Source organism: Nematolebias whitei, chromosome 11 (assembly GCF_014905685.2).
Source record: "Nematolebias whitei isolate Nwh7 chromosome 11, NemWhi1, whole genome shotgun sequence".
In the NCBI taxonomy this organism is placed as follows: domain Eukaryota; kingdom Metazoa; phylum Chordata; class Actinopteri; order Cyprinodontiformes; family Rivulidae; genus Nematolebias; species Nematolebias whitei.
The window spans coordinates 44578785-44600873 of record NC_056508.1 but is presented as its reverse complement, the minus strand read 5'-3'; the positions used below and the strand labels follow the sequence as shown (position 1 = coordinate 44600873).

The following is a 22089-nucleotide window of genomic DNA, read 5'->3' as shown; positions in this document are numbered from 1 at the left end:
TATATATATATGTATATGTATATATATATATATATATATGTATATGTATATATATACATATACATATATATACATATATATATGTATATGTATATATATGTATATATATGTATATATATGAATGTCAGACTGTTATTCATTGAGCTAACTGGTCAACACTGTTGAACTGGTCCAGATGGCATGAACTTTTTTGTTATCTACCTGGATGATTGAGCTCACAAACTTTTTTTTGTCTGTCACAGGGTACCTGTGTTGATGTGGGCTCAGAGATGCAAGCTTCACTGTTAATTCTCCTCTGTGGTGAGTAAACAGTCTTTGAAGTCGATCTGTGGCCTCCGATGCTGAACAAATCCTCAGAAGTGATTCAGTGAACGGGTATTGAAGCTAACGAGTAACTCCAAGAGGTCACCGAGCGTTCTTTGATTAGTCTCTGGAAAATATGGAAGTGATTCTGCTTCACTATGCTGATGTAAGCCTGTGGGCGTACATGCTGTAGCTAAAAAGGACAACGCTGCAGAGCTTGGACAGATTTATAAATCCAATGCAATAAGTTTTCAAGAAGAGACGAGAAAGACTTTTTTTTTTCATTATTATTATTATTATTTTTTACATACCCCGATACATTGTTTGGCACCTTTTCACAATGATAAAAAACACACAACTGATGTGACTCTGTTGTCTCACCTGTCCCATTTCTCCCAGACACTTTGGGACTTTGTGAAAACCAGTCTGGTGTTTTTGTAAAGTGGGACCTTGCTGGTTCCTCCTCCATGAAAAACATTATAGTTCAATGGATGCTGCAACCAGAAAGTTGCGTATCTTGAACTTGGAGTTCAGCTTGACTAGCTGTGGATGGTTTCCTCTGCTCTTTTTCTACCGTTCACACTATCTGACTGATCGACCTGGGGTTGCATTTCCTCTTGCGTCCACATCCTGCGAGACTGGCTACAGTCCTGTTACTCTTATACTTGTCGATAATATTGGTAGCTGTTATCAGAGGAACATGAAGCTGCTTGGAGATGGTCTTGTGTTCCCTTTTCCCTACAACCTTCTTTCTGAGCTCCTCAGACAGCTGCCACCTTTTGCTGTGTACACAACCTCAACCGGACCAAACTATCAAACTATCCAGTGGCTGTTTGTTGTGAAGGCGCCTGTGATACTAACTAAGGTCACACACTTCTCGTATTCCTCAGAAAAAACGTTCAAAATGTCCGTCAGATGTTGGCCCCTGCGTCTCTGCTCAGAGACAAGATAGCTGGTGTTTCTTTTTTAGGGCCTCTGGTGCCCCCGGAGTCTCAGGGGTCATCCCAGTCTGTTTCTCACTGCATCCCTGTGGGTGGCGTCACCCTGTTTATGGTCCTCCTAAAACAGGCCAGCTGAATCCACAAATAGAGCCGCCGATTCCACACCGACCGTACCCATCAGGACCTTCTGAACGCGTACGAGTCCAGTATTGTGTTGGAGCACTGGTGGAAAAGTAAGTTTGGAGAAGGGCTGACATGAAACAAGAAGTCTTCTTTTCATCTTTAGTGTCTGTTAGCAAAATATGTCATGAACCACTTGGCTAATTTTAATCAACTCTTAGAAAGCCGTCATTGCATCTAAAACTGATTAACTTTAGGAGCTGAGCCAATTTATGATAGCACCCACAGGCATCTCATATACAAACTTGGATTTGACTTGTTTTTACAGATACTGAGCTCCAGTTAGGTGTGGTAGTAGCTGAGAGTCATTCCCAACATGAACTCTGAGCCCCAACAGATCTTTGATTTAAACATTGGTATAAAGGCCTGCTGGTGAGGAATACTTCAGTTTTATATCGTGTGATGGAGTGTTTGCAGTCTCGACTGGACAGAGGTGGCTTGTATCAAATTAAAGGAAAATATTGTTTAAATTATTCTCATTAGTAGAGTAATTGATGCCCGAGGGAGTCCTAGCGTATGGAAATATTTAAACAAAGTGGCATGTCCAGACATCCTGAACAGATTTCCGGAAAGATTTTCATTTGTGCTTTTGAAACGTTTTGAAGAAATGTGATAATTCAAGATTTAGCTTCAAACGCGTTTTATAGTTTTCACCTAAATACAAAGAGAAAATGAGACGACCTCCTCGAAATCAAAATAAAGTAGATGTGCTGAGATAGGTAGAGATGAATAGAGCCTATAAGCAGTTAGCTCAGTCGCTTGTTTGTGCGAAAAATATTATTTAGAGATAAAGTTTTAAAAGCTTGAGATGTTTATCAAAATGAAAAAAATAAACTTACAGCCTTCAAACTTCAGAAATGTCAGTGAAATTATTCAAAGAAGAGTTTATTGAAGAAAATGTAAATGAAAACAAGATAAAAATACTAAAAGAACCCACTATGGACTTTGACGTGTTTTGGAGTTGAACATTGATCAGCTGTGCCTCGACGACGTTTCACGCTGTCGGTTCAGTGATACGGAGCTGTCCGTTCAAGCCTCCAACGCCTCCGAGAACGAGCTGCAGGGTCAAAGGTCAAGCCCAAATCCCCGGGTCGGAGGTGGGGTTAATTGGCTGGTGAACCAGTGAATGTATGTCGGTTTATGTTTGTTCTTTATGAACGGAAAGGGAACGTTGAGGGTGAAGGTTAGAACTCAAGAACCAGCAGTCGGTCAGTTCTGCTCCCACTTTTTGAACTTTTGTTGTTGTTTCGCAGGAGACTGATGTGATTTATATGAAGCTAGAAGTGTCACAAATCAGTTAACGAGTCCATGCAGGTAAATGGCCGGAGGGAAAACTGTACAAACTTTACAGACGAGCTGGTCAGGGTTTGAATCGTAAGTGCATCCTAACTTCGTTGCAGGTTCGTGACGTCACGCTGTGTTTAGCCGATGTCTTCCTCAGGTGTGTGTGTGGCCAGGTGAGAGCAGGTTAGGCGACAGTAGCAAGAGGAGTTCCTTCCATGCGACAGCCTCCGGAAATGTGTAGATAACTGAACAATGGTGTGGTGGAGCCTACTAACCACCAAGCCTTAGAAACAAACAGGGATAAAGGCTGAAAAAATAGACGTGAGAGAAAGAGCCGGATAGAATCGGGACAAAGAAGAAGACGAGAGACAGACTGTAGGCTCAGAAGAAAGACGGGGTGGGGGATTTGTCATATGAAAGGACGGTGAGTTGGGTTTCTCCGTCCTGTTGACACGGGGCTTTTCTGCATTAAAGGAGGAGGTGGAGATAAAAAGCAGAGGAGGAGGATTGGCGGGGGAAGGATGAAGGGGAATGGAGGCGGTCTCATAAAAAACAATGGCGTGGCTGGTACAGTGATGAACATGAGCAGAGCAGACAGTGTCGAGGGGGGCAGGTGTACCGAGGCGGGCTACAACCTTCATTAACCCACATCAGATAATCAAAACAAATGACCAAAATCTGTTTATTACTAAACACATTTTGACCGGTTGTGGTATAAATAAAGCACATTTAGTTTTCATGCATCATATCTAGCCCACATTAGCTTTCATAAAATAATCATTATTGTGACTGAAGACATAAAGTACTGCTCAACAGGACGTGACTCTATTAAAAGTTTATTTTCTTAGTCGTTCTGAGTTACTGGAGATCGATAATGTGCAAAGCAGAGCCAGATGTGACAACTGCTGCTTGTTTCAGAGCTGAAAATCTTTAGTTTTCCAGAGGATCAGAATTTACAATCATTATTTTAATACCAAACAAGTTCTCACATGACGTTTGTAACCATTGGCAACATTAAAAAACAAGATTTTAGTATGTCGCATATCATTGACGGGTTCCAAGCAGGTTCTTTCCTCTTAAATTTAGATTTGACTCAGACTTTTGACATCACCGATCTGATTTTTGACGTTTGTTTGGACGTTTTTGTTTGGGGGAGTGGTGGCGCAGAAGCTCCTGTGATCGCAAGGTCGCTGGCTCTACCCCGCTGGACATCAACATGTGGCCCGCTTCCTACCTTACGAAAGGAGCAGCCAAAAGAAAATACGTTTTTTTGTTTTTGCTATCAGCCACACGCCTGGTCTACTAAGTTGACAACAAGTTTGTGTTTCGCACGCTTTGTTTAAAGAACTCTCAGACGTCTAATTATCTAATCGCAGACAAGCAGTAATTAGGGGGTGATCCTGCCAGGATGGAGAGGGAAGAGGAAGGAAGGAAAGACTGATGGGAAGAAGGAAACAAGGATGAAGTGGATAACGTCAAAGGAGGGGAGTTAGGAAGCAGTGGTGTTTGCGTTTACCGCGCTCGCTATTTTCTTGAGATATTTAAATGAAACGCGCTGTTGTCATAGGCAACAGACCTAATCATACATATCCCCCCTCCCAACACACACGCACACACCCTCAAAACTCTAAATAAGCTTTCTGGCTTGTAACCCGAGCCATCTGTGTCATATAAGTTTCACATCTTCTCTTTTTAATGTGTTTTTTAATAGACTTGGTTCTACAGATAATATTATTTGACTGTTTTTCTTATTCACTGAGAGTTGCCAAAAGGGTGATAATGTTTTTGCCATTGTCTCTGTGTGCACGTGTTTGTGCGTCTGCTGTGTTTGAACCACTGGACGTATTTTATTGAAATTCAAAGAGTCTACAAATAACTTACATTTGGAGTCAACTCAGTTCAAGATGGCCGCTGCCGCTAAGCACATGTAGTAAACACAAAAGTTGCTATGACTCAGCCGTTTTTTCAATATTGAATTGAAGTTTGGTGTCTTAGATGCTGAGAATAACTTACACAATATGCACTAACCTAGTGGTTCCTAACTCCGGTCCTTGGGGAACACCATCCTGCATGTTTTAGTTGTTTCTCTGCTTTAACACACCTGATTCAGTGATCTAATTACTTGCTCATGTTCTGCAGAAGCCTGTTAATCACCTGTTCATTCAAATCAGGTGTGATGGAGCAGAGAAGCAACTAAACCATGCAGGATGGTGTTCCTCAAGGACCACGGTTGGGAAACACTGCACTAAATGATTTGTAAAAAAATGCTTTTATCTCCTTCAGTTATTTCTGTCTGTCTGTTAACAAAGTATTTCATGGACCGCTGGACAAATTTTATTCAAACTTAGAAAGAAATGACTAAAGTAAACAACAAATATTCAACATTAGCCTATACAAAATGACTAAAACGCAGCCAGTTTAGCAGCTAGAGCTAAATTTAGGTGTGGTAGTAGGTGAGAGTTGTCCTCAATGCATATTTTAAGCACTCAGTAACAAATCAGTTGATCTAGCATTATTGCATGAGATTGTGCATTATGTCGTTTACAGGTTTACATCAAAATAAACATAATTCAGTCTCCTGTCAGCATACATTTAAAGAATAATGTTTGCAGTTCTTTGCTTTTGTTCACTGCACAGATTTGAAATAACAGTCTATACTATGCTGAGAACAAATCTTCCTTGTAACAAGATTTTTTTCTGAATGCAAATAGCTTTTTTCGGATGACTTCTTCTGGTATCGGATGCTGTGCTGCTGGCAGGATTTTTACTGAAACCTTTTTTACTTTTGGACATTTGTTATGATTCGTAACCATAACAACAGGGCGATTTTCTACAACTGGGAGCAGCTGATTAACGTCTCAAAAGCTCATATGTCAACTACAGCCCGAAATCCCAAATGAGTTGAAAAGGAGGTGCCGTGGATGCATTCTCGTCTACCTGGAGGCAGTGCTTGAGTGCCTGACTGCAGAGATCTTGGAGGTAGCGGGAAACGCAGCTTGTGACAGCCGGAGGACCAAGATCATCCCCCGGCATGGCAACAAGGGGCTTGGCAGGCTGCTGGGAGAAATGGCCATTTCTCAGGGAGAAGTTTTTCCCAACATTCAGGCAGTCCTGCTGCCCAAGAGGATCAAGAGGTCTGCTGGGTCTGGGTGGACGGATCGGCATCTGCAGCCAGTTTCTTCGGATCCGCTGTGCTACAAGAGATCCTTCCTGCCCAAAGACATCAGCATCTAGAACAACTCTAATGAAACCAAGATGAGCTACAACAACAATTAATTTCTCTTTGGGATTAATAAAGTATAATTGAATCGAATTGAATCTGTTTGATGTAGATGTACTTTGTCTTGTTAAAACGTGTAGGTTTTTGGGGGAGGTCCTGTCCTGGTATGTTGCAGAGCTTTGGTGTCACTTGTTCAAGTATTTCTGCTCGTTAGTCCTTTTGCTTTTTGACTTTTCAGGTGAAGCTAGAAGTCTTAGTCGTCAAGAAGCCTTTTGTTTATTTCTGTTTATACGTTTATCAGAGCTAAAGAAAAATAGAGAAAACAGCCAGGGCACCAAAGGTTCAGGCTTAACGTTAAAATAATACCTCAATTCACAAAATACTCCCCAGTGCATCCTTAATTATAGTCTAAGTTTCTGACCTTTGCCCCTGGCCACACAGACGGCGACTCTCTCTTTCCTGCACACGTGGTCATTTTACAGGCCAGCATTTGAACACAAAGCTTTTCTTCTGCTCACTTACAGTTCAGGAAATACAAAAAAAAAAAACGAAGGTGAAGGTGTTTTGTAGATAAATACGATTATTTTTAAAAAATGGCACAAGGTATGCGGTGCTCCAACGCATGCGACGTTTGGATTCCCGCGCGTGCTGTAATTTCCTGACTAAACGAAGCCAGATTTTCTTCTGCACTCTGCGTGCCACTCCGGGTCGCCCTGAGCAGCTTCGAGCACCAGGGCAAACACACAGAACCATGATTATTAACTAAATCTAGGCTGCTTGGCTGTCGGGCTCCAGCCAACATCTGTTGGACACGTGCGCCTCTTTTTGGTGGATTTTTAAAGAGTTCTCCAAATTCAATTTCTCTCTGTTTGCATCGTCAGACTTAAAAAAAAAAGGCTGTTTGAGATTAGATCAGATGCAGACGTGAGATTGAGGGACTCCGGGATGAATACGTCACGTCTCCTGTGAGAGAATATCGGCGTTAGCTCCACTCTCTTCTGCCCACCTGTTGCTGTCGGTGCCTCGGTCCGTGTTTTCTTTCCAGTGATTCAGAAGTTTCCAGGACGGGACAGGAATGTGAACGTGTCTTCCAATATGACCAGCTGCTTCTTAACACCATGCCTTGTTAATCTGTCTGTGTTTGACAAGCAGCTCGTCTGTCAGGAAAACACGTAGGAACAACCGAGGAAGAAGAACATCTAGATCCAATGCGAGATGAACGTTTGAAAAGTTACTAATAATTATCCAAACGCTGCCCACCCAGAATTAGAAACTAGAAGTTTAGTCATTTTAATAAAAATCATTCTTCTATATCCAGAGGGTTTTGTTGCCACGTTGACCCACCTGTTGGATTTTCAGTAAGTCTTTAAAAAGTGTGCACTGTTCCAGTAATCAGTCTTTAGAGGCTGTTTTTGTTACTTTAAACCAGCATGAAAATGTTTTATTTGTCGACTAATTCATGAAAAACTTGACAACCTTTTAACCATCGGGGGGAAACACTGAGAAGCAGAACAAGTCGTTATTGGAGCTAGAAATGAACTTAGTGGATCAGCTCACAAGTGTTTTTTTTCTTTGTAGAAAACAAAATAAAACAAAAGTTTGGACATTTTTTGAAGTAATGGTTATTTCATTGTGATATTTGAAAACATACATAGTTTAAGATGTTTTTTAATAGCTACTAATAATGTGATAAATATGAACCACAACTTGAATTTATTGTTAAACATATGGATATATGTGTTCATTGCTTTGTGGATTGAAATGTGCCATAAACTGGAGATTGGTTTGATTCTGCTCTATAAACCTGGTTGATTAAGGTTTTATTCATATAATACACACACAAATAAAAAAATAAATCATTATGAGAGTCAGTAAAGAAAGTCAAACTAGGTCCAAAACATTATTGCATAAAAACCTGTGGTTGTTGCAAGTTAAACTTAAATACGTCAAAGCAATCAAATCCTATTTAGTTTTCAATGCACAAATAAATTAAAGGTCAGGACCTACAAAGCTCTCAACAACCTAGCTCCATCTTATATTCCAGATCTTATTGTTCCATATTTTCCTAACAGAGCACTTCGCTCTCAGACTGCAGGCTTACTTGTGGTTCCTAGAGTTTCCAGTAGTAGAATGGGAAAAAGATCTTTTAGTGATCAGGCTCCTCTCTTGTAGAACCAACTTCCAGTTTCTGTCCATGAGGCTGACACATTGTCCCGTTTTAAGTCTTTCCTTTATGGTAAATCTTATAGTTAGGGTTGTCTTATGCTGCCTTATAGGCTTAGACTACTGGAGGACAAATTGATCTCATTTCTTAAAATAAATTGTTACAATTGAATAGTTTTCATTTGATACTATTTCTATCTTAACGTGATTCTTGACCTGCCATTGTGTATCTGTTCCTCTCAAACCCAGCCGGTCGAAGCAGATGCCGCTTGTCCTGAGCCTGGTTCTGCTAAAGGATTCGTCCTCATGAGGGAGTTTTTTCCTTTCCACTGTCGCCTTCATGCTCGCTCAAGATGAGAGTCTAATGAAGTTAAGCTCAAAGCGGTCTGCTCCTCAGATAATTAATATTATTAACTTACTTTATACATACATGAATGTTTCTGTTCAGTGCCCTGAGATGACTTCTGTTGTGACTTGGTGCTTTATAAATAAACTGAATTGAATTGAATTTTAGCCGCTTTGCCATTGATAAGTGCGACTCGAGTCAGTTCTCGTCTTATCAGGTGTAGGTGAATTGCAACGTGGCTTATTTCCCCGTTCTGTGGGCGGGATCTTCATCTCAAAGTGGGCAGTTTCTTGTAGCGCCATCCAGCTCGCGCTGAATCCTCTGATCTGCCTGTAAAACCAGAAAGGTCTGGACCTGGTCATTGGTCCACAGCACTACTTTTGGTGCTTCCATACTGAACTAGAGACTAGAAACCTAAAAAAAAAAAAAAAAAACTAACCCACACTTTACAACGCTTGGATAGAATATGGCGGTTCAGATGTAGTTTGCAGTTGTTGCTGGGCGGGGTCATCCGGTGATGTAGCTCCGCCAGCCAATCAACGGCTGCTGCCGGATTACATAAAAACCATCACATCGGAGTGGTTCACTTGGAACTATGGACAAGTTAGCCCCATAAACTGGTCTGAGTGGGTACCGGCAATGGGCAGGCCCTTAACTAGTGTGATGTGGAACCAGTGAGAGACGAGAGAGTGGCAGAGCGCCGTTTGATTCTATTAGGAGAAAGCAGCATTCAGCAAAAGTTTGTAGAGCATCTGTTAAATAATGTGTCATAAAAACAAATCTGAACTTTCAGGTGGTGAAATGTAAATGTGAATCAGACACAAGCAAGTTCAATAACTTACAAAATAAAGATAGGAAGGTTGAAAACTTTTTCCATTCACAATTTAGCATCAGTTGGATTTATCCGTTTAAATTTAGTCTTACAGGCAAAATATACTAACTAGACCTTATTGATGCAGACTATAATGATTATATTTGTAATACAAAAGTAAAGAATGGTATCAGACTGCCTGGATCAAATTACTTTTTACAGAACTGTTTGGTTTGAAAGTATCTCAGCCCAGATTTGAGTTTTCATCCATGTATTCAGATACAGTAGATTCGAATTGTTCCAATTATTACTTTTATGTTTTATTTTTAAATTTCTATCAGAGTTAAAGCATTCTTTATCAACACTTTTAATAAATCTTGCAGCAACAGTGATATGAACACCCTTATTTTCAGGGATGGTATACAACATTAAGGTCAGTAATAGTTTTTTTTTAAAATAAGATTCAGGTTCTGATTCTGGGAGGTTATCAGTAGAAAGGTGAACAGCAGAACAAAGTGGGGAGTCTTATCAACCGTGGAGGAGAGACACCGGTTGATATAATAAAAAGAGACGGGAGGAAAAAGTTGAGAACAATAAAAATTGTGAGCGGGGAGGAGACCAGCCGGCTGTAGGTTGTGGGAGTTGACCGTCCATCAGCTAAGTGCAGAGCAAAGAGATAACAGGGAGCAAGGGAGAGAGAAGGCAAACTAATTAACTTGGTCAGGTTAAAAATAAAAGGCTGTTGACTTTTCCCTGCCTGAGACGAGCATCTCGGATAGTTTCAATATGATGCTAAACTCGTCTGGTGACTCCTCTGAGCAAGCTGATACTGGATCGGACCATCCTGCCGTCTTGTTATTGTGCGTTGTCCACGTTCTCCCAATAGTTTTTACACCTTTCTCCTCACCTTGTGTTTTGCAAAATAAATCCGTGTGTGTGCACTTCTTTGTTTGCCTTCGTCTGCCTGTTTATCTTTTTTTTTTTTTTTATGTTGCTAAATGTGACAGCAAACTGTGTCCCGACAGCCTGTCCCACAGGAATGTGTCACTCCGATGTGACATATCACTCCCTTCAATCCAGAGCTGGAGGATTTACTTATTCTGTAGGATTAGATGGCTAAAGAAGGATGACCAGTCAAATGGAACAATCCAGCTAAACTAAAAGAGAAACAGTTTTCACGTTTTGTTCCAAGGAGGTTTTTGGTTTCCTCAAAGTCAATATGTTGCTACCATTGAATTTTAATTAAACTTTCTCCAAATCCTGCAGCTAAGGCAGACATGTTGTTGTATAGTCTGTTTGTTCCTACATCTGTAAACTTTCTCTTGTCCGGCCCATAACTTCTGATCCACTCAAGATGATTTAACGAAACTTGATGCATGTTTGTACAACTACTAGCACGTTGTGTATTTTTTTTCATTAGGGATGCACGATGTTATCGGCATGGTATCGGCCAATATTGGCGTTAAAGTTCAATATCGGAAATTGGCCATTCCATCAAAATAACTCGCCGGCGCTGTTTTTGTATGACATCCCAGTGACAAGGATGCATGTAGCGGCAGCACAACATGATGATGTCACGCGCACCTACCTGATCTCACGGCAGAGAGGAAAATTTAAAATGTCGGTGGTGTGGAAGTATTTTTTGTTGTTGTTGAGGACGTTGGATTCCAAAGATTTTTGGACTATGTTGAGCCTCGCTACATCGCCCACAGTCTGAAATATTTTTCTGACGTAACGTTACCCGAGTTACAAGCCGTCGTTTCCGACGTCATTGAGAAGCTAACAGCCGATAGCACTTGGGTGAGTTTTACCACAGACATTTGGACGTCGTGTTAGCCCCGTTAGCATGATTAGTCTTACAGCACAATGGATAGACTAAAACTTTAAATTTAAAAAGTCTGTCCTTCATGCACAGGAGTGCAGAGGATCCCACACTGCAGCTATAGGAACCTGGAACAAGCCTCCACAAGTGAGACAGCATCGCAGGTGACTAATGCTAATAAATAACATTTAACACTTTTCATTTAATACAAGTTAAAGTGCTATGCATATGGCTGTTAGTGAATATATGTCACCAACTGTTACAGCTGTTACACAGTTTTTGTAGCAAATAATCTAAATAAGAGGGCTATGTTCTGACAAAGGAACGTATATAAAGTATCGATATCGGATATCGGCCAAAAATCTAATATCGTGCATCCCTACTTTTCATCACCCCAGGTGATGAGGTTTCCTCTTCATGCAGTTTTTCATGGCCTCTGTTGGGGAGATTTCACAAAAAGTAATAAGAAGTGGGTAAAGAAATGGATGGATGATGAATATTTTTTTTGCTGAGAACTGCGTTCCTAAACCGTTTTTCCACATTGAAGCTCTAAAATTGAATATATATATATATTTCAGATGACTTGCATGCTTTAATTTAATTATTAATTATGTATTATTAATTATTAAATTAATCAGGCAGGACTCCCCATGAACTATGATGTTTGCAGATGATGTGTTGGTGAGAACAGGGAACAGGTGGAAGTGAACTTGGAGAGGTGGAGGTATGCACTTGAAAGAAGAGGAATGAAAGTCAGCCGTAGTGACAGAGTCCATGTGTGTGAATGAGAGGGAGGAGGTGGAACAGTGAGGCTACAAGGAGCAGAGGTCACAAAGGTGCAGGACTTCAAGTACTTGGGATCTACTGTCCAGGAACATGGGGAGTGTGGTAAAGAGGTGAAGAAGAGAGTCCAGGCAGGATGGAGAAAAGTTTCAGGAGTGATTTGTGACAAAAGGGTTTTCAGCAAAGGTCAAAGGAAAAGTTTACAAGACAATGGTGAGACCAGCTATGTTGTATGGTCTGGAGACAGAGACATGGACAAAAAGACAGGAGACAGAACTGGAAGTAGAAATGAAGATGCTGTGGTTCTTCTCAGGAGTGACAAGGATGGAGACAATTAGGAATGAGATCATCAGAGGTACAGCACAGGATGAACAACTGGGAGATCAAGTTAGAGAGGTGGTTTGGACATGTCCAGAGGAGGGACAGTGGTTCTATTGGTAGAACGATGTTAGAAATGCAGCTGCCAGGAAAAAGACAAAGAGGAGATACATGGATGCAGAGGACAGAGTGAGATGGAGGAGGATGACTCGCTGTGGCGACACTGAAGAGGGAAAAGCCGAAAGAAGAAGAAGATGCATGCTTTAATTAGTTAACATTGTCGTCAAAATGAAATTGAAATTATGTTTGTACTTTGAACACCCACACATCCCGTGTGAAGGCTCATCGTTAGTTCCAACAGATCTCTGACTGGAGAGAGAATGTTTTACAGTAATTTCAAATGAAACCACCTTCATATCTCAAAGGAGTCATTCTTTAAGGCCATTTTTTCAAAGGCTTTTTGAAACCTTCAAAGGCTATAAGTAACTGGGTCGGGCTCAGGAGGCTGCTCTTTTCTTCTTCCTCAGTGGCCAGGGTCATCCGAGTCTGTGTCAAAACAACAAAAAGATTGCTATTTATTTTTTTTTACTATTGTCAGCAAACATTTCTGGTGCATGATTTTTGAGCTGTTCCAAACTCAAGAAGGTCATGCAGATATCATGCAGGTTGGTCTGCGCTTTGCTGTGTTGTTTCCTGAAACTGGTCAGAAGCAGAGCGTGAGTCAAAGGTATGTTTGAACGCCAACCAACAAAGCGGAGCTCACCTGAGGGGACAGAGGAGTCGGGATTGGAATTGGTTCGTGAAAATAAAGCGGCTGCCCTGCAGACCGCACTGAGCCTCTCACCGTTAAAGCACTGCGTCAGGTCCATGACGCTTTGGCTCGTGTCGGATTTCACTGCTCTTGAAAACGAGCTTCTTTATACCTGGGCTTTTCTGTTACTTTGAGAAGAACAAGCAAACAACCAGAGGTGGAAAGAGTGCTTAAATTGTACTCGATTACAAGTTAAAGTACTGGTGTTATAAAAATATTTAAGTAAAAGTACAAAGTACTCATCTCAAAAACGACTCAGAGTATTAATTACTTTTTAACCAGTTGATGTTTCTTTGTGTTTGTCAATAGAAGACATTCAGTTTGATGTACCGTAGATAATCGCTACATTCAAAGCTCATTTCTCAGACGCTCAGAAGCTCCGTCTTATTTTAGTACCAGGCAAACCGATGGCAGTGACAAGATCTAAGATCTTTGCATGCGTTGCCAAACTAATAACTCGCACATACAAACAATAAAACAGCAATATCATACAGGTAGCTGTAAAACCTCATGTATCATATGTTTTTGAGATTAGATGCTGAAGTCTTGTAAGCTGCTGTCTCCGTAGAGATCAAACAAAGTTTGCATCTGGACACCGTCTCCTTTTCACCCTCTGTTCATGAAAACTTCCTCCAGGTCCGTCCACGGGCACTCGTCCTCAGCCTTTACCTCGTCATGTTCTCTGTGACAGTGTTGTCCTCCGTCTCCATTTTGGCTTTTTCTCCAAATCTTCGGTCCATAAATGACTCTCTACTCTACGGGGTTGTCCTTTGCCTACGTCATATGTAACTGCTGCGTTCACGATCTGAGAGTCGCTACAAAGATGCAGAAGAACAGTTTGAAGATGAATTCAAATTGTGGCCGTATTCAGTAGCGACTTCTGATTTTAAAAGTAGCGGAGTAGATTACATGGTCTAAATTGTACTTAAGTATGAGTAAAATTGAAAGAAATACTCATAAAAGTACAAGCACCCCCCAAAAAACTACTTAATTGCAGTAATGTGAGTATTTGTAATTCGTTACTTCCACCCCTGCAAACAACACAGGGCAAGTTATAATGCAGTGTTATTATTATTTTACATACAGTACGAGTATTAAACGGCTCAATTACAAACTTAAGTCAAGTGTAATACACAACGAGGATCATGAACTTTTTAATGACAGGGTACAGAACACATCAGCTGTCACTGGGAGGTTTAAGAGATGGGCTTTGTTAGCTTTGTGAGCTGACACACACACATACACACACACACCATCCAACAGAAGCTCCACGGCCTCCAACTTCTCTCACAGTTGTCAGCCTCAATTCCTTCGTGCCTCCTTTGCAACAGCTATACGAAGAACTGAAAGAGGGAGAAAAGTACTCACTGTAGTATCCATCACGTTGTGATGTTCAAGTTTTGTTGTGAAGTCCTCACTTTGGTGAGATGAGGGACAATCCCCTGCTCTGAGGACAAGTGTAGAGACACAGTTAAACAAGCGAGCCACCAACCAACTGAACGCATAAAAGATTCATTTTTAGCATCTTTATTTGATTAAGCAGGCAGGGCAGCCGGCTTGGGACCCAAAACTCCCAGGTTCGATCCCCAGTCACTGCACATAACGTGGCGTCTCTGGGCAGCACGTCTCATCCCCAAAATGTCCCCCGGGCGCTTTCAATAGCTGCCCACTGCACCACCTGGTGGTGGATGGGTTAAATGCAGAGACTAATTTCGCCATTGTATGGAAACATACAGTGCTGACATTGTGATGACATTATTATTATTATTATTATTATTGAGCACGCTCTTAAGCCTCCCTGGTAAGGTCTATTCAGGGGTTCTGGAGAGGAAGGTCCCTGTATGACCGGTGTCAGAGCCTGGTCCGCATTGCCGGCAGTAAGTCGGGCTTGTTCTTGGTGAGAGTTGGACTCCGCCAAGGTTGCCCTTTGTCACCGATCCTGTTCATAACTTTTATGAACAGAATTTCTAGTTGCAGCCAAGGTGTTGAGGGGATCCGTTTTGGTGGCCTTAGGATTGCGTCCCTGCTTTTTGCGGATGGTGTGGTCCTATTGGCTTCATCAGATCGTGAGCTACATCTTTCGCTGGAGCGGTTCGCAGCCGAGTGTGACGCGGCCGGGATGAGGATCAGTTCCTCCAAATCCGAGGTCATGGTCTTGAGCCAGAAAAGGGTAGAGTGCCCTCTCCGGGTCAGGGATGAGGTCCTGCCCCAAGTAGAGGAGTTCAAGTGTCTCGGGGTCTTGTTCACGAATGAGGGAAAAATGAAGCGTGAAATCGATAGGCGAATAGGTGCAGCGTCTGCAGTGAAGCGGGCGCTGTACAGGTCTGTCGTGGTGAAGAGAGAGCTGAGTCAAAAGGTGAAGCTCTCAATTTACCGATCGATCTACGTTCCTACCCTCATCTATGTTCATGAGCTTTGGGTTGTGACCGAAAGAATGAGATCTCGGATACAAGCGGCCGAAATGAGTTTTCTCCGCAGAGTGTCTGGGCTCTCCCTCAGAGATAGGGTGAGAAGCTCGATCATCTGGGAGGGACTCAGAGTAGAGCCGCTGCTTCTCCACGTCGAGAGGATCCAGTTGAGGTGGCTTGGGCATCTGTTTAGGATGCCTCCTGGACGCCTCCCTGGTGAGGTGTTCTGGGCACGTCCCACCGGGAGGAGACCCAGAGGAAGACCCAGGACACGCTGGATGGACTATGTTTAGGCCTCCCTACTTAGGCTGCTACCCCCGCGACCCGACCCCGGATAAGCGGAAGAAAATGGATGGATTATTTGATTAAAACACATTTGTTGTAAGAGACAGTCAAAGAACAAGACACAAGATAAGCATAGAATAATTCCATACATGTGTGGACTAAGAACTTCTTTTTCATTTTGTGTCAATGAGCCACAAACACATTTTGAACCATTTTTTGCTACATAAACATGGTTAAATGCACTTTATTAAAGACCATCAGTGTTTCAGTTTTTGTGGTTCGTTCAGCTGTGCAGTATGCAAGCCTTGATATATTTTTTCACTTTGTTCTAGTAAAACTTTAAACCACAAGATTTAGGAGTGGTAAAATAATTTGTCACGTTTACTCAAGTTTAAACACTTCTAATTTTGTTATAAACATTTTATTTCCCAGTGGGAAGTAATTTAAACAGAATGAAATTATTTCACAGCCGGCACATTTTTATAGACTTTACTCTCAGTTGATTCAAACCAAATTAATTAATTAATTAATTTAACTCAGTTATGTTTATTCATATAATGCAGATTTACAACAAAAGTCCTATATAGTCCAATTTCCCTATACATCAACACTTTACAGGTGTGGAAATGGGCAGGAAAAGGCACTCTGTGTAGCCTCACCTTGAGGACAAACTACCGTAATTTCCGGACTATTGAGCTCACCTGAATTTAAGTTGTGCTCAGTAAATAAATAAAAAATTGTGCGTATATAGGCTGCAATTGCCTATAAGCCGCAGGTGTCCACATTGTGACATGAGATATTTACACAGAAGATTAAGTTTTTAATTAAAGACTAGCTTGGCAGCACAGCTACTGAGAGAAATGTGCGGCTGTTGTAGATCAAGAATCAACCACCAGGTGGCATTTCATAGACTTTACCTTACTGTTGAACACACAGACACAGTGAACCCTACAGGTCTTCATGACAACTACCTCCCTCACTCAGGGTTACTCTACTGAATAACCTAACACAAACTAACACATGATGAACTAATAAAAGTCACTTAGAGAGGTGAATGTCGAAAGCTTCAGATCTTGACCTCTCTAAGTGGCTTTAAACATCTGTTGGACTCCTGGCAAGGACCAATGTAGACATGTTCCTGTTTTTAGTTTTCTACATTCGCCTTATAGTCTAGTTGTTTTTGCTACTTTTTTTGGCCATCTTATTTTAATTTGTAAAAAAATAATAATCTGTACGCCTCTTTTGTAATTGTCCATTGTTGTCATCATTCTTTGTTGAAATCAGGTCTCTCTTGTAAATGAGTCCTCGAGGTTCAATAGGATTAACCTGTCTAAATAAAAGTTGAATGAATAATAAGCTAGGCTAACAAGAACAGACTAATCACTAAAAGAACAATGCTAAACGGCTAACAAAAATGATTAACAATAAACATAAATTTTACCCATAATCCCTCCCAGAGGCCACGTGACTGACAGGCAACCCCAGCAGAATGCTACAATATGTACCAGATGTTTTAACCTTTATTTCTATTTCTTCCTATTTATTTATTTTAGTTCTAGAATTGCGCCGCTCAGGGTGGTTGCATGTTGGAGCAGCTCTGTTACTTTCATTCCGAGTTATTGCTTTTGAAAACTTTAATTACTCTATTTTTCTGGATGTAAATCTCTATTTTGGATGATTGTTTCCTCTGGTATCAGATACTGTGCTGCTGGAAGGATTTTCACTGAAAACTTTTTACTTTTGGACAGTTGTTTTGATGCGTAACAATGGCAACAAGGTGTTGCAGCTGATTAACTTCTCAAATGCTCAAATACCTCAACAACAGCCCCAAATCCCAAATGAGTTGAAAAGGAGGCGTCGTGGATGAATTCCCATCAACCTGGCAGCGGTGCTCAAGTACCTGACCGCCTAGATCCTGGAGCTGGTGGGAACTCGGCTCGTGACAACCGGAGGACCGGGATCATCCCCCGGCACCTTCAGCTGTCTGTCCGTGGCGACGAGGAGCTCGGCAAACTTCTGGGAGGAGTGACCAGCGAGGAATTCTGCCCAGCATTCGGGCAGTCCTGCTGCCCAGGAGGACCAAGAGGCCTGCCGGATCTGACAGCAAGCTGGATCCAGGTGGACAGATCGGTATATCTGTGGCCAGATTCTTGGAATTCACTGCAGGAGCTGCATCCTGCCCACAGCTATCAGCATCGATAACAACTCTTGAATGAAACCAGGATGATGAGCTACGACAACACTTAATTTCCCTTTGGGATTAATAAAGTATTTTTGAATTGAATTTGAATTTAATTGAATTTATACAGGTAGTCTCATTGAGTCACGAGGACCCACCCCCCAAGTGAGACATGCATTGGGCAGCCACGTATGTGAGTGCCCGTGTGTGACGAGGCTAAATGTTTTGGTGGCATGAAGCTCGTCAAAAAAAAAATAAAAATCCACAAATTAGCTGCAGCATTGTATAAGTTGTGGTGCTCAAAGCGTGTGGAAAAAAATAGTGGCTTATAGACCGGAAATTACGGTAATAATTTACTTTTAACAGAATGTGCAAAGTCCATTCTAATACATATATTAGATTTGATCGCGTTGGATTTATGTATTGTAAATTTAATTTAAAAAAAAATGATCAGAAATGGCATCAAAAAGCCTAATTTAGGCATCTTGTCATTGAGTTTTAGATAGAGTAACTGTAAAGAATAAATCTTTCTGCATGTGTTTTCCGTGATGCCATCTTATCTCGTAGCATGTCTGCAGGTGTCAAGTTGGTGTAGTTTTTGTCTCACACAGATAAAAGACAATAAAGCCAACGATTACACAGCACATCAAATGTCGGCTTCAGTCCCGCTCAGTCCCACCTCCTTTTCTCCGTCTCTCACAAGCCTTTGAGATTATGCCAACAGTTTCCAGTGTCTCGACGGATCTTCTCCCTGTCTGGACAGAAACTCTGTACTTCATCTCAAACTTCATCAAGACAACAGCTAAACTGTGTTTTCTGTCACTCAAAGCCTAATGGAAGACAGGAAAACAAATGATTTGATCACGGCTGATTTAATTTGTTGGTAATGGTGCATGTTCAGCCTCTGGTTGCTGGGTTATACTTGAATGAAACCACTAATAAATAAGCAGGCACATGCTCACCATTCACCTAAAAGTTAGCGCATTAGTCGTTTTAATGTAACAATGAGTGAGTGAGCCTTTGAGCAGCGGTGGGGCACGTGTGTTTGCATAGATGCACAGGTGTGCTGTGGTTTTACCCAAAGTGTGCTTGTAGTTTAGCTGCCTGGCAGGTCCTTGACACTCGGCCAAATCCAGACAAACACAGGTCTTCTCCAGTTTGTGTTTGTGTGAGCTTCCATGTGAAACCCTCCTCTGCACTGTTCCCAACAGGCTTCATATCTGCAGCTGGTCTGATACCAGTACCAGGCTTTGATAGTGCACCTTCTCTATCTACTGTATTTTAATCAGTGAGGCTACATCTGCAGAGAGCACTGACAGGAGTAACAGCCTGTATTCCTTAAACGTTTTAAGGAGTCTGGGGAGAGGAGAGACAACCCCTGAAAAGGAACGCATGAAGATTTTGATGAGCAGCAAACCAAACGAGCAGCAGCTTTCTGTACCTCAGCTGTTGTACAGACCGAGTACAATTTAAAATCACTAATGCAGGAAATGTGCCTTTGTACAAGTTTTTAAACCCTCAACGTTATTTGCATTTTGTAATGCGAGTTTAAAACACGACCCCCCCCACACACACTATATATATATATATATATATATATATATATATATATATATATATATATACCTGTACCGGCACCTGTAGCCCATTTCCTGCACACGCCTGTGCACGGTGGCTCTGGATGTTTCTACTCCAGACTCAGTCCACTGCTTCCACAGGTCCCCCAAGGTCTGGAATCGGCCCTTCTCCACAATTCTCCTCAGGGTCCGGTCACCTCTTCTCGTTGTGCAGCGTTTTCTGCCACACTTTTCCCTTCCCACAGACTTCCCACTGAGGTGATATGTGAAAAAGTTGTGAAACTTTCATATATTTCAGATTCATTGCACACCAACTGAAATATTTCAGGTCTTTAATTGTTTTAATACTGATGATTATGGCATACAGCTCATGAAAACCCAAAATGCCTGTCTCAAAAAATTAGCATATCATGAAAAGGTTCTCTAAACAAGCTATTTACCTAACCATCTGAATCAACGACGTAACTCTAAACACCTGCAAAAGATTCCTGAGGCTTTTAAAAACTCCCAGCCTTGTTCATTACTCAAAACCACAATCATGGGTAAGACTGCCGACCTGACTGCTGTCCAGAAGGCCATCATTGACACCCTCAAGCAAGAGGGTAAGACACAGAAAGAAATTGCTGAACGAATAGGCTGTTCCCAGAGTGCTGTATCAAGGCACCTCAGGATGAAACGAAAGTTTCATTTTTATCATTACATTATGGAAAATAATGACCTTTATCACAATATGCTAATTTTTTGAGAAGGACCTGTATATAGATTTCTAGAATTGCGCCGCTCGAGGTGGTTGCATGTTGGAGCAGCTCTGTTACTTTCATTCTGGGATTTTGCTTTTGGAGACTTTGGTTCCTCTTTTGCTGGATGTAAATCACAATTTTTCAGATGATTGTTTCCTCTGGTATCAGATGCTGTGCAGCTGGAAGGATTTTTACTGAAACTTTTTTAGTTTTGGACATTTGTTATGATGTGTAACCATGCCTGTAAAGTGCTCCATCTCCTTACAGACATTTGGACTGGTATCATTCCCACGGTCATTTTTTGTGGATATTTCTCACTTACTTCCTAAAAATTGGACTAACCATGAGGCTTGTGTGGTTTACATTTAGTCAGTCAGGTCCCTGTATGACCAACCACGTGCAGCACTGAGTTTTATAACAACACCAGCTGTTTGACCTGACAGAGCGTACATTATAATGATGCTAATATAAAAACACACAACAGACGGTGTGAGGAGGTTATTTCCACACCTCATCACTCAGAGACTACAAGTGCACCCAAACTGGGCCAAACAGAAGGAGGAATGTGGGAGTGCTGTTTATTTTTGAATAGACGGTCGACAAACAAGCACATTATAGCCTCCTATTGTCAAAGACTGTTACGGTCTCATGAGTGGGCAACATTTTGTTTTGAAAGGGACATAATGACGTAGGGGCCACATATTGAATGTGGGAAACACATTTTTGAACACACTTGTACACTTATGACATAATGAATATATTGTGAGTAAACTGACAAAAATACTAACTGCGAATATCTCTTCTTGAATAAAAAATGCAACATTTATTAACGTTTCCTCTCAATTTGAAGCACTTTTAGCTGATTTCTACCAAGATAAGTAGTGAACTAATCAACTTTTCAAAACTAGGTTTATTTCAGTACAGTAGCTTTAGTTAGGCATTCAAAATGTTCAGTTTATACGTCAGTCTCCTGAATATTTATTGATAAAGTGCTGGTTTTGTTGATTTAATGTAACGTAGGTATTTTTGTTTTTATTAGGGATTTAAATGCCAGATAAGGAGGTGTGTTTTGCACAAGTGTGATCCAGTTATTTTCAGAATCACTTATGAAGCTTCAGCAGTTTTGTGCGTGCAGACTCCAAAACCATGCAGAAACTGATGCATTCATTGTGGATTTACATTTCCCATCATGAAGTGTATAGTCGTTTGCGATATGTGAAAAGAGCAGATTCCATTAGTTGTAAAGATCTTGTTTAATAAGTTTGTTATAATTACCGTATTGTAACTAAAAGTATAAATCTGTTTGCAAAACATTTTGTGCATTTAGTTTTCCACCCACTCTCTGAATAGATCTAAATTTCTCTGAATCTTCTGGATGTGACTATTGAAATTTGTTCAAGTTCAAGCTTCTTTATTGTCATACGCATCACATGTGGTACATGAGGTGGAACGAAATTGTGCACTCAAGGTCCCAGTTACACCCAAAAATAGCCGAAGTATAAAGTACAAAAAGAAACAGTATATAAGGATCTAACATATACATTAAACTAATGCATCAAGATATATGCTAAACACTAATAATGTAAAATACAGTAATTACATTAATACAGTACAATAAACGGTATATTACGGTGTATTAAACAGTATATTAAAAAGTATATTACGGTGTATTAAACAGTATATTAAAAAGTATATTACGGTGTATTAAACCGTATATTAAGGTATATTAAACAATATATCGTGGTATATTAAACAGCATATTACAGTATATTAAACAGTATATTACAGTATATTAAACAGTGTATTACAGTATATTACAGTATATTAAACAGTATATTACAGTATAATAAACAGTGTATTACAGTATAATAAACAGTACAACAGTATATTAAACAGTACAACAGTATATTAAACAGTA

The 22089-nt window shown here is 40.9% G+C and overlaps 1 protein-coding gene across 1 annotated transcript in view; it reads left to right on the top strand.

The window, feature by feature from the left end:
• The first annotated feature begins 242 nt into the window (after positions 1–242).
• The window catches only part of lamb2 (laminin, beta 2 (laminin S)), a 73780-nt gene continuing 51933 nt past the window's right edge, over positions 243–22089 (top strand). The window contains exon 1 of the mRNA XM_037685029.1: positions 243–300. Within this exon, the coding sequence (XP_037540957.1) occupies positions 270–300 (31 nt within the window). The 5' untranslated portion in view covers positions 243–269. The remainder of the gene's footprint in view (positions 301–22089) is intronic.